The sequence below is a fragment of the Meleagris gallopavo genome, chromosome 5, assembly GCF_000146605.3.
Source record: "Meleagris gallopavo isolate NT-WF06-2002-E0010 breed Aviagen turkey brand Nicholas breeding stock chromosome 5, Turkey_5.1, whole genome shotgun sequence".
Taxonomy (NCBI): Eukaryota; Metazoa; Chordata; class Aves; order Galliformes; family Phasianidae; genus Meleagris; species Meleagris gallopavo.
The window spans coordinates 44,370,973-44,384,031 of NC_015015.2; the positions used below are offsets into that span (position 1 = coordinate 44,370,973).

A 13,059-nucleotide genomic window follows, 5' to 3' on the forward strand; every position below is an offset into this window, starting at 1 on the left:
ACTAACCATGCAGCTATCATGCACGGCCAGGGGAGAGCTCATGTGAAAAGGAAGTTTGAGTTCAATGACAAATACACTGTCCCTCATATTAAAGTTAGGGAGTGGAACTCTGTGACTTCTTTATTTGAGCAGTCAGTAAAATTGTCATTCTTCTGTGCCTTTTATCCTGTTAATCTAGTCCATATTATGCTGGTCATTCTCTTGAGATAGTGATTTTTGTCTCTTATTTCTTCTGCGGACAGAAGGCAGTGGAAAGCAAACTGGAAAGCAAACTTAGCACAGCTAAGAGCACATGGGATTAACTACAGATTGCATTTAGTAACAAAGATATTCATGTTTTGTTTTTATACTGTAGTTGGATATACATAAAGTTTACAAGGCTTGTACTTATTAAAGATTTGAAATGCTAGCTGGAAAACTACGGAGTACTTCCTTTATCCTTAGTTTTTTTCAGATCATTTCAATACAGGGCTTTGTTACTAGGTACTTAGTTCAGGTAGAGAGAAAGTACGTTTTAACTGTAGAGATTTCAACTGAATGTGTCTAGAACAGTGTTAAAAATGTATTCTGCTGCCTCTTCTGTGGCTATTTCTTTTCAGGATTTTTCAGAGATTGGGTTTTTATCAGTCTTTTTAAAAACATACATTAATTATAAAATCAAAAAATCCTCCAGGCCTCAATTCTTTGAAGAGAAGAGTAATACTTATGTATGCTTGACCTCACTTATTTCTCAGTTACTTCAGAGGGAACCACGGTATAATTTCCAATTATGATTCATGAATTTGTGATATCTCAGTTCTACGAGGAGAAATCGTTCTATGTGATCGTAGCTGCGCTGTTACATTTGTTTGAGGCTGAGTGTCCCATTTGTAGTACCAGTAAGTTGCTGAAGCTTTGTAAAAACAAGAGAGCCAAGTGCTTTTGAACCTTTCACATAGGTTCTTTGAGAAGAATGGTCATTAAAAGCATTTGGATTCAATTTTTTTTTTTTTTTAATTAACTGTAAGGACCACTAGTAAGTTTTCATGAATTCCCTAACGAAAACATCCTTGAAACATCTTGAAAGGACTGACCCAGTTCTGAAAAGCCACATGAAATCTAGGATTTATATACAATAGTCATTTGTTGGCAGGCATCTACATATGTCATCCAAAGGGAGCATAAACCAATCACAGTGACTCATTAAATGCTCACTTACGTTACAGTCAGTTTGCATAACTAGGTAATTTAGTTACTTGGGTAGTTTAATGTGTCTCATGCATCTGTTTTCCTTTGTTTTAGCCTTACGAACTAATTTATTTGAGAACATATTTGTTGTAATTAATTTAAGTAGGCTTAATATCACCATCATAAAACAGTGATTGTAAGTTCAAAGCCTTATTTGAGCTTTGTCATCCTGTTGTACATCCGTATGTGTTAGAAGGGCTTCTGACAAAAGTGATTTCTGAATTAAATATGCAAAATGGCGATTGTTTCTTCAACCTCACAACTGTAGGATACAGAATTTCGTGCCTGAGCCTCTTTATAGCACAGATACATATTTACATGTTGGTGGTTCTGTTAATTAATTTGTGAACAGGATTGAAAACAAACTGTACGTGCATTAGTTATTTCTGAGCTCTAAATGGGCGTATGTACAAATCTCCTTCAAAAAGTGATTTTAAGTAATAAATCCCTGTGCATCTGTAAACATTACCACTGAGTTCTTTTAGAAATGCTGCAAATGCCAGATGGTGAATGGATGATTGAAGAAATGTGAAAAAGACATCCAGCGTGAAAGCAGATGGAAAATATTTATCAATTCTGAACACTGACATTTTAAGTAAAATCTCTGTATGTAGATCCTGCTGCCAAAGGGCTTTCAACTCTGGAAATGCCAAGAGAATCATCTTCTGCACCAACCCTTGAAGCAGGTGTCCCAGAGACAAGTAGTCACTCTTCCATATCAAGTAAGTGCATCCCTGATCGAAGAATTTAATTTCTTCTTGTACTTATACATCAGATACATATCATATATGGCAAATGCCTCCCTCTGAGTTTTATTGATTCTTGGAAACATAGCTGTGCTGGACATCATTAGATTTGTTTAATCTATGTTGAAGATTTTAGCAGTCAGTAACCACAAGATTTTCTATTGTGACTTGGCAAATTTGTGGAATGTGGTTTGCCTGATTTAGGCTAGGTAGCAGATAAAAGCAGAATTTCACTGAAGCTAAATGCTTATTTTACAGCGAGAGAAAACACTGTCAACTGTATGTGCACAGAGAAGAGGATGAGAGCTTCTTAGGACTATTACTGTGGTCTTCATAATATTTTTGTTCTACCTTAGGAAAAAAAACACACAACAAATCTCTTGCAATTTTTGTAAAGTGCTTTTAAGTGCCACTCAGCTGAAATGCATTAACTTCTTATCTGGGAGTCCTATACTCATCTCAGGAGAAAGTGGACAAGGTTGATTTTAAAAGTTATTGTCACATGGCTTAATAGAACAGGTGTAGTTAACATTGGAAGGTGGAGGCATCTTGGAATAGTTTAACAAAACCCAGAATTGCATGTCCATCTAGGCAATGTTAAGTAAGACACCTGAAGGTTGATGGGACAGCATCTGTGGGTAGTAGAAAAGGAAGGGGAAATGATTATCTGCTTTGATACCAGTGAACTGCTAGACCGGAGTATCAGCCCTATTAAAAGATGATGTTACTGTGGCATGCCAGATTAGCTCTTGGAACAGTGTTTTCCTCTCTGGTTTTACCAAAAGCATCTTGAGAGTTGTGCATTCCATAGAATTGAACATTCGTCGTCCACTTAATGACAGCCTGAAAAGCAGCTACATAGCCACTGGTTAAGATCTATCACTGTCTGGTTTCAGTGAGTGCTCTGTGTTTCTGTAAATTCCAGTACATGAAATCTGAAGTAGTATCTATATCATACTGAGCAGTTCAAAATGGCAGGAAGTTGCAGGAAGCCCTGGTAGTTGCAGCAGAAATGGAAGCAGCAGCAGCAGGTGCAGAATAGAGCAAGCGGCTAGAGAGATCCCAGAGGGTACCTGAGGATGTTTCTGAACCACAACAGTTTGAGTGTGTATCCCACTGTATGGCAAAGTCAAGTAAGTGGGGCAGAAGCTTGGCCTGTCTGAACAGGGAACTCTGCCTGGAAATAAACTGGAAAATATCTGACCTCTGCAAGCAAGGCCTGGGTTCACAGAAAGAGTACAGAACTGTAGTTTGCATCTGCAGGAAGAAAATGTGAAATGCCAAACATCAACTTGAGTTTACACTGTTTACTGTGGTGTCAGACAACAAAAAAGGCTTTTTCAAGTTTGTCAGGTTGAAAGAGCAGAAGGAGGTCACCTAAAAAGTAAGGAGAAGGAAACGGTGGAGGCTTAATGCCTTTTATAACCTCAGTATTTAACTTGGGCTGCCCAGACCTCAGAATTGGAGAACCATGATTAGGGGACCACTGACTTCCCATCTCTGGTCACCAGAATTGTAAGGGACCAGCTGTATCAGCTCAATATTTAAGCTTAACTTATTAAGTTCATGGGGCCAGGTAGAATTCACCTTTGTGTACCGAAGGAGTTAGTAGATGTTATAGCTCAACTCCTCTCAACAATTTACTTCTTTCTATGTGCCTCAGTTTCCAGCTGTAAAATGGAGCATGGATACTTCCATTGTGTCCCTTGTATATTTTGATTGAAGTATTTTTGGCCTTTTACTACATGCCTTTACAGTGTTTTGCATAACAAGTCCTGATCAGGATTGTGCACGCAAGGCACTTCATAACACAAACAGATAACGTTGCTTGTTCAATCACTGCTAAACCACAGAAAGCATGTCATTAAATTGTGATAGGAAGATACTGCCTTTGGACTTCTTGGGGAGAGAATTTCTCAGCAAAGTGATTGATCAGGTCAACAACTAATATATGAAAGACTCACCAAATAATATATGGAAGTTATTTATCCCTTCGTGATTCACATGTTTTCTGTGGACCACCTGATCATGAACTGCTTCTTGCCCTATATCACCAGTGAGTCATAGACTGGAAAAGTCACATGCTGGTCCACAGCAGTCAGCCTGGCTCCAACATGGTTCAAAAGCTGACAACTCTCTGGATTTTACGTTTTTGGATTTTCTTTTTTGATTCCTGGTAATTGAAATTGTTGTGAGAACAACATGAGAAATCAGGTAAATAACAGTAGAAATCCAAGCCTACTTAACAGTAGCCTGATGATAGGAAATGTGCATGAAAGTTTTTTTAATTCTAACCACAAAAGCTGTTAAGAAAATTCAGAGACAATTTTCTAAAATTTGGCAGTCATCTGCACTCCGAGCAGTCTTGTCAGTTCTAAAATTAATTGCCATTCTTTCATTAGGAAATTCTGTACTTGATAAAGTGATAAAATATGTGTTTAAAGTTCTTGCCCTGAAATTGATGCAATTTTTTTTTTCCTAATTTTCTCTGAAAAACAACTGCAATATAACTTAAAAAATGAAACACGTAATAATGCTCTGGTCTGGTTCCATTCCAGAAGTTTAGTTATACAGGGACTACTTTGCAGCAGTGCTGCAGGAGGCTGTACTTGTACCAAAAATACCAAATTAAGTGCACTCTGACACTTTGAAAGGATATAATAAAGTAAAACTTAAAATACTTCACTTAGTAAAATAGCTTAGTAAAAGCTTGTGTGTGAACTTCCACTGAATAGACCCAGTTTAGGATAAAGGCACTCAACCTCTCAGAGTTTTGTTTGTGGTTTATCTCATGTCTGAAGTTCTTCATCACAGTTAATAACATGAAAGTCTGGGTTTGTTTTCATAACTTAGCTAGGTACTTCTGGATTTTTAAAAGTGAACTGCTTGAACTAACATTAATATGGTTTTAAAACAATGTTGAACAAATGAAAATAATCATTAGAAAATTTTGATTTGTTGTCCTTACTGTTGAGCCTTACTGAGGAAGTCATTTAAACGTAGGCTTACGGCAATATTTGTAAGGCTTTCCTGCATGGAGATGCATGGTTTGTTCAATCATAGTCTCTGTCTTCATACTGTGAAAAAATGAGTTTTATTTCTGTGGTGGAAATATTTTATATTGTTCACGTTCAGCTGGCAAAATGAAAGTATTATGGTTATTCCATGTGCTTTTTCCTTATGAATGAAAGGAAGTAAGAAAGTCAGGAATATTATACAGTTTATTTCTTCCTCCATTTAAGCACACAAAAGATACATGACCAGAAAAGTCTTAAATAGTAAATCCACAAGTGTGTTTTTTTCTTTTCTTTCTGGAAGCATTGTCTAGTGAGACAAATCCATAAAATAATGTAGTAATACTCATTTAAGTAGGTATTATAAATGGTCAGATAAGAAAATGACAAAGGCTTGTTACTCCTTGGAAGAAGAATGGAAGGGCAGTTATGTAGTGGATCCATTTTGAAAAGCATGCTGACTTCACGTTTTAGAAGAATGTGCAGATATTATGCCTGAGTGGCAAGTATTTAAGAAGCCTCCACATGAAGAATGCTGGTGGAACTCAGTAAGCAAAACAGATTTTTTTCCCCACTAGTGAGCATAGATACAGTAGTCCTCCATACTTTGCTGGGAGGAGACCAGACCGTGTTTCCTTTCTCAGAACACAGTGCATGAGTTTATCACCTATCTGCATGGGAACTTTGGGGTAGTATCTTACACTGCACAGACACCTAGTATTTTGAAGAACTTGTGTTATTTGGTGACAAAAAGGTACTGACAATAGGCATAGTAGATAAGATCGTAGATCCAAATCATTTATGATATGTCATTTGGCCGTAATTTTACCCTGTGTAGCTGTGTGAAAAATGTGTATTGACTCGAGCAGGATCCTTGAGCAATTCGTGTCCTATCTCTATTTACCTCATACTGGCTTGAAAGTTCAGGAAATAAGAGTAGTTTTACATGTTGTTTGAGCCCTTGAAATCCTTTTGCATTTCTGACTTGCAGCTCAGTTCAGACAAATGAAAAGAGGCTCTTTGGGAGCTCTGACAATGAACCAGCTAATGAAGAGGCAGCTGGAACACCAGTCTAGTGCTCCCCACAATATCAGCACTTGGGATACTGGTGAGCTGCGTTTATTGTTCCTTATTTTTATTTCCTTAAACCAATTACTTTCTGTATCAATCCACTAGAAGAGTAGGTGTTTTTATTCTACCTCTGCAGGTAAATAATCAGTCTCAAGTCTAAAGAGGAACCTGCATAGTAAATAGCAGATTCTCACCTGGTGTGAGTTGGGATATTTGGGATGTAGCCCCTCTGGTACAATGGTGTCCCCATAATTTTGCATACCAGGGATCTAGCTGATTGAAATAGAAGTATTGCTGTTGATTTCATTAAGTATAGAATTTCATCCTTGATGCATGGAATCATTAATTTGCATATGTGTTTACAATGGTGTTGGTACACTAAGGATTTGCACGCTATACTATCCAGTTTCATTTCTCTGAAAGCTCTGAAAGTTTCTGCCAGCTCATGATGAACACCTGAAGTTTGTTTTCCATTTACTTACCTTTTTCACCGCTCAAGATGAAAATAAAGCAGACAATGAAAATAGAAATAAGCACATAATTTCCTCGTTCTTCATGTGAAGTTTTACTTTTTTAAAAAAATCTTCTTTAAAAATTGTTCTCTTGTGCTCAAATTGACAGCAGATACCACTAAACAATGAAATAATTATATTTTGTATTAGAGACTAGATCATTCATTGCCCATCTTGGTGTTAGTGACATAATGGAATTGTGCTTCTTATGAACTTAGGAGAAGGTCCACATGTGTCCAGAGAAGAGAATGCTTAAAACCTCTTGTGGAATTTAGTGTGTTGAATGAATGTCTACCAGTTCTGGACAGTTGTGCTCAAGGTTTTGCTTAATTCAGTCTTCAGCCTTCAGTTCCATCAAACTAAATATTGTATCTGAAACATGGCTAAAGGTATAAGCGTATACCTCAGGTCTTTCCTTTCTGATAGTCCAGTCTGCTGAGTGGCATGCTCAGCATGAGATCCTTAAATCATAAAGGGGAGAATTTGTCAAAAGTAGCAATGGTTTTTGTCTTATCAGCAAATAAGTTTGTTTCTTAAAGAGACTTAGTTGGTATCACTTCGATTTTCAGACAGGTTTTTAGATATTAAGAAGATACTAATGTCCTTCTGTGAGAAGTATTTATCCTACATTTCAGAAGAACAGGTCAATACTCAAAACCACGTAGGAGCTCCATCTTGTTAACCTTGTTCTAAGTCCACTAGATTACTTCATAATACCTGCTACTTTTCTGTCTAACATTCATAACAACTAAAGGCCTACAATTATTGAGATACTAAGTAAAGTGTTTTCTTCCAGAAACCTTTGCATCTCTGTCTCCTTTTCAACCACTAGCTTTAAAGTAAAAATACTATTTGGACAGATTACTTTTTTTTCAGGACAAATGGTCAGTTTGACTGTTAATCATTTCAATGTCACGCTACAGTTTTGAGACTCATGCTCAAGTGTAACAACTGTTATAATGCAGAATTATATGACACAAGCTTGGTCCATGCATGCTTTTTATTTTTTTAAACACGGGTAGGTACCATGCTTCTCATTTCTTATTTCAAAACTTTCTTTCTCAAGCTTGTTATCTGTACATTAAAATCATTGCATGTCTAGCATCTGTCAGAACAAGCTATACATGAACTTCTAGTCTATGGTATTTCTAAACATTAATGTTTTTTTATTGTGGCTCTTATATTCTGTACCTTGTTGAATCTTTACAGTTAGCTCTTCATTTCTTGTTTAGTTGGATTTCTCAAAATGCCTTCTTTGGTTTTCTGTAATCTGTCACTTTTCCTTTTGTGGACTTCTATTTTTCTATTCCTCCCTTTTTCTTTTGCTCTTTCTATGCTTAAAAATTAACTTTTTTTTTCTTTCTTTTTTTTTTCCTTTTTTTTCCCCCCAAAGCTGTTTTATTTGTCTTTTTCTTGGTTTAACTGTTTATATCTTCTTGTACTGGTGATGTACTGGATTCATAGTGATGGAGACTGAAGTTCTGTATTTATTCACAGAGCAGATACAGCATGGAAAACGGCTATGCAATGTCCCTGTTTGCCTAAACCCTGACTTGGAGGGACCACCGCTAAGAATCAGAGGTTAGTTCAGTGTCCAGTTGACCTGATCTCTCTGCAAAGACTACTAGGAATGTTTTCTCATTAGTACCAAATAACAGTGAATTTTGTGTTCCATTCAGCTATCTTAAAGCCCTCAACTGTCCTGCAGAATACATTACTGAAAAAGTATTAGACAAATCTTTTCATTCAACACAGGGTCAGCTGATGAGAGGCACTGGCTTTCTGCTACTGTTTTCTCTGGCTGGGCTTGTGCTGTCAAGCTGGAAGTTGCCAATTCAATATCCTCATAGCCAAAGATGTACAGATTTTCTTACAATCTTGTGATGTGGCAGTGACCTACCTTCTTCCAACTAAATCGTGTTTTTTTTTCTTCTGTTCAGTAAACGAGTGAAGGACATTTTTGTATAGTTGAATTCTATCCCAACATTGTGTCCTGCATTATGACAGCTATTAATACTTGCATGCTGCAATGGGCCTTCTATCTGGAGAAGATGACAGTGAACTTCTAAATTCACAATAGAGAGATCTTGATTTGTTTGTTAAGGGGAAAGTAATTGGCTGGAAATATATGGAAAATCTTCTATTCCTTATGTTCTGGATGATGTCCTACATTTCTGAAGAGTATTCTGGGCTTCCTAGAGTGTCTGTTTTCATCCAGATAAGTCTCAGGGAACAATTATGAAATAGTGAACTCCGTATGTAAAGAAATATATTTTTTTCTGAGTAAAATATCATCTTCTTGTGAAATAAACCTCAACACTCGTATTTTCAGTTCAAATATTATGGAATCTTCTGAGCTTCTTATTTTGCCTGAGAGGTGCTATTAAATTTGATTTTCCTTTTATAGCTCGGATTATCTTATCAGAAATTCTTTCTGAACTAAGCATCCATGGGAAGCCACCTCCATAGTTAAATATTGTCAGAACATGCTAATATTAATGTTAAGTTTGAATCTGCAGATTGAAAGAACCAGAAAAAAAGTTGGTAACATTAACATGTGATTGAATTCAGATTAAATAGGCATAGATACTTTTCTAAAAGTTGATTAAAAAATGTGCTTGTCATAGATAGATCTTTGGAATGAGATGCCTTTGGGGCAGCTTATACACGATGTGATGGTGTCTATCAGCTGAGTTCCCTGGATTCATTAATTGAGCTGATCTTTCTGGGAGCAGTTGTAATGCAGTCTATCATGCCAGCTATACAAAGCGCAAACATAAGGTATTTTTTTCATAGGAATTAAATCTCTCTGTCTTGCTAACCTGCAGGATGAAACTGCCAACAATATTTAAATGACCACTGAAATGTACCTAAGATGAATGACATGACTTATATATCACCATAACTTTGATAGAAGTTCCTGATGGCCTATCCACAAGCCCATTAACATTGGATTCATCATCCTGAGGTTTCCTTTGCAGCTAAAGTAGCTGGAGTCCTACCACTTATACTTTTTTTTTTTTTTCCTGAAATTATTTAACATTAATACTTAATGCAGAAAAAGGGATTAACGGAGAAGACTGTCATACTGGTTAGATTTTCAGACTACCTTATTCTGGTTTAATTCTGGAAAACAGAACATAAATAAGCAAAGAGTTTGGATTTTCCATTTTACACAACTTTTCATTTTAAATAAACATCTGTCTGAAAACAGTGGTGCACAATTTGCCTAGTGCTAAAGAAATCTCATATATTGGCAAAGTTATGCTGTCTCTGGGCTCCCAGCTGAAAAACTCAGTTTTGTAGAATCAAGATGCTTGTGAAAACTTTAAATGGAAAGTATTTATAATTACCAGCCCTCTAATGCTTTCAGTGTTTCTCAAGTTCTTATAAATTCTTTCTTCTAACTGTCCCTTTTTTTATTTTTCTCTCATGCCTCTGTTAGGGATGCTGTGAATAAGCTGATGACATGGTGGTTGGGCATACAAACTTTTTTACTTCTTCATGTCATTAATAATGGTGAGAAGGTGATTCCCTGAAAGTATGAGGAAGGATGCAAATCTTCTTCCAGTCTAATACAATCTGTAGAATTATCCTCTCTTCCTAAATATGGGTAGATACACAGATACCTGCCCTTCCCAGAATTTGCTTTCTTTGTTATCTTTTTTTCAAGGATAGTTGATAGTTATAGTTAATTGGAGGAACATGCTATATTTTTTTGTTGACATACATATTTCTTAATCCATGCACAGTCAAATCATGGCTCATCCTTACAAGCCTGATCTTCAGGCCAGTGCAGTTTGGGATTCTGCTTAGTGATTTCCTTTTGCTTTTCTGTTTTTATTGTTCCTTACTGCCTAAAGGTGCCACAAAATCTAGCTTGTTATCAGCACCCAGTATAGTCAGTATGTTTGTACCTGCACCAGAAGAATTTGCTGATGACCAGCCCACTGTGATGACTGACAAGTAAGTTCATTTTCTGTTTCTTTCAAAAAACTAGTTAAACTTCATATAGATCAAAGTAAATACAAATATACTTAACAGAAATAAAGTTTACTTTTTATCTTTTAACTGTATGCTATCTTTTTTGAATTAATTAATATATTTTATTCTAAGTTAAAAAATTTCAAAACACTGCCCACAAGATATGTTTCCAACTCAGTGGGATATCTGTGAGTTTGCACTGGCGAGAATACAACTCAGGCTACTGTATGTACATGAAGGGGAAGGGAGACAGTTTCTACCCTTCATTTAAAACTGGATAATTGCATGATTAGAATTATACAATATATGTAACCTACTAAGGACACTTGGGTAACAGAAATTTTGGATTTTTCTTTAATTAAAACTGATTGCTTAAATGGGTGAAATTGTACTGTTCCCTATTTTAAATCAATGGTTCCTTGTGATCACTGGAAACCACTCTCACCTTAGGAAGAAAAAAGGTTATTTTTCAAATTCTTCTGGTTTTCAGTTGAAGTAGAAAGTTGTGATTACCCATCAACACTTCTGTTACCAACATAGCACTAATCCCAAAGGGTTTTGCAAACATCTACTTGTTGGTTAAAATGCCTCTGAAAATAAGTATTAAGTGTACTCATTTAATGGAGAAGGAAAGCTGTCAGAAAAGAGCTACGTGTTGAATTACTGAAAAACTATGAATAGAAACTGTAAGTTCCTGGTTGTGCTACTGTGCTCAGTCCGGTAAACAGATCTACCAGAATGATCACTGGTTAAGGCCAATGAGCAGGCTGTGACTGGAAGCAGACCTTATAGTGTCACAAAGTGAAGGATCCCCAAGGTTAGGATTATCTTTGACACATCCTTTTATCAATTCTCCAAAGCTCTAGCTCTAACAAAATCAAGCTCAGCTGGTCTACATGTTATAGGTAACGACCTATTAACATGTAGACCAGCTGAGCTTGATTTTTATGACTTTGTTGGCATATTTTCCTTTTGTTTAGTGACAAAGTCAAGAAAATTGCCTGTACAATTCCATTAGGTTGAAATATCACAATCTATTGGAATCATTAGCAACTGATTGATTAAATTAAGCAAACTGGGCTGAGATAAGCTAGTTTCCCACATTGGTTTGGTTTTTATGCTTGGTTGTGAAAGCCTGTCTCATCTCTCCTGAGTCTGACATCCTCTATATAATTAGACATTAGAGAGTTCTTTCAGAACTTCTTTGGTTGTTTTTTAGTATTTGAGGAGGAGGAAGTGACTCAGCAGCAAATTTGTCCTGGAAAAGGAGGTTTCTCCAAAGTCTAAGGTTCTGTGCCCCTGATTGGTTCTCTCATTTTCTTCTTTCATTTCCTTAAGAGTGATAAATGCTGTGTAGGCCAATCAGGTTATTGCTTCTAGTTGCATAATCTGTTACTCATAATTCATAACAGAAAGGACAATGTGAAATTGTTCTCTCTTTTTGAGATCATCTATGTATGTCATTGTGCCTATGCTGCTATATAGAAAAGTGCCAGGGACATGACCCTTTCCCCAAAACCAAGTGGCGTGAACTGGCTGATGTTAACATTGCTAGGGCTAGTCTTCAGTGTGATAGATTCCTCTTGGATAGTGCAAACTGAAGCAGTCCAATACAGAGTGAGGGAAACTTAGCATTACCAGTGTAAGACTCAAAACTTAGACATACACTGTGCTCTTCCTTCGTCAGTGCAGAAACAGCAAGTGCAGCTAGCAGAAACCTTTATTAATATTTGAAAGCCATGGACTTTGGTTAATTATAGAAAGATCAGAATAACATTTTTTACTAAATTAATTCTGAATAGAAAGTACTAAATTATAGTACTTTAAAAAGACATAAATATGGCTGAATGCATTGTTTTGAATTTCTCAATGTCTGTTTTACTGTTCCTTGCAGATGCCATGATTGTGGAGCAATTCTTGAAGAATATGATGAAGAAACACTAGGCCTGGCAATAGTTGTGCTCTCAACCTTCATTCACCTTAGTCCAGACTTGGCTGCTCCTCTACTGTTAGACATCATGCAGTCTGTTGGAAGGTAAATTCAGGCCTGTCCTCATTTCCATGTAATTGAAAGAATACCTGCAATTGAGTTTACATAAACTTCATTATATGAAGTTATATATAATATCTGGTTCTGCTTACTTGAAGAACTTTTCAGGTTCCTCAACCATATTTTGTTATTAAAACTAAAGATTTGCACGTCTTGGCTTCCTAACCAGATGCTCTATCAAGTTGTCTTTGATAATGTCTTAAATGTTTGGCATCTCTGCTGTTTATCTGTTGTGACTTTCACGAGATATGCACTGGATAACTGAAATGCACCATTGTATTGTAGTACTTGTCACTGCTGCTTCAGCTGCTTTCACAACTTGTTGCTTAAGATGTGGGAGAGATGCATTCTATGTGTTTCAGAAGGAACTTCTGAGCAACACTACACACGCAGAAATGGCACTGCTCTCCTCTCCATATTACTTTCAGTGTCAGAAGTTGCTTGACTGACTTGTG

General features: G+C 36.5%; 1 protein-coding gene across 7 annotated transcripts in view; it reads left to right on the top strand.

Moving 5' to 3' along the window:
- Positions 1-13,059, top strand: part of UNC79 (unc-79 homolog, NALCN channel complex subunit) — a 100,071-nt gene that overhangs the window by 55,264 nt on the left and 31,748 nt on the right. For 6 of the 7 annotated variants that reach the window (XM_019615848.1, XM_031553658.1, XM_010711850.3 and 3 more), the window contains 5 exons: positions 1,842-1,949; positions 5,979-6,095; positions 8,068-8,151; positions 10,434-10,536; positions 12,449-12,589. In XM_019615848.1, the coding sequence (XP_019471393.1) occupies positions 1,842-1,949; positions 5,979-6,095; positions 8,068-8,151; positions 10,434-10,536; positions 12,449-12,589 (553 nt within the window). The remainder of the gene's footprint in view (positions 1-1,841; positions 1,950-5,978; positions 6,096-8,067; positions 8,152-10,433; positions 10,537-12,448; positions 12,590-13,059) is intronic. The other variant, XM_019615844.2, reaches the window with a different exon arrangement.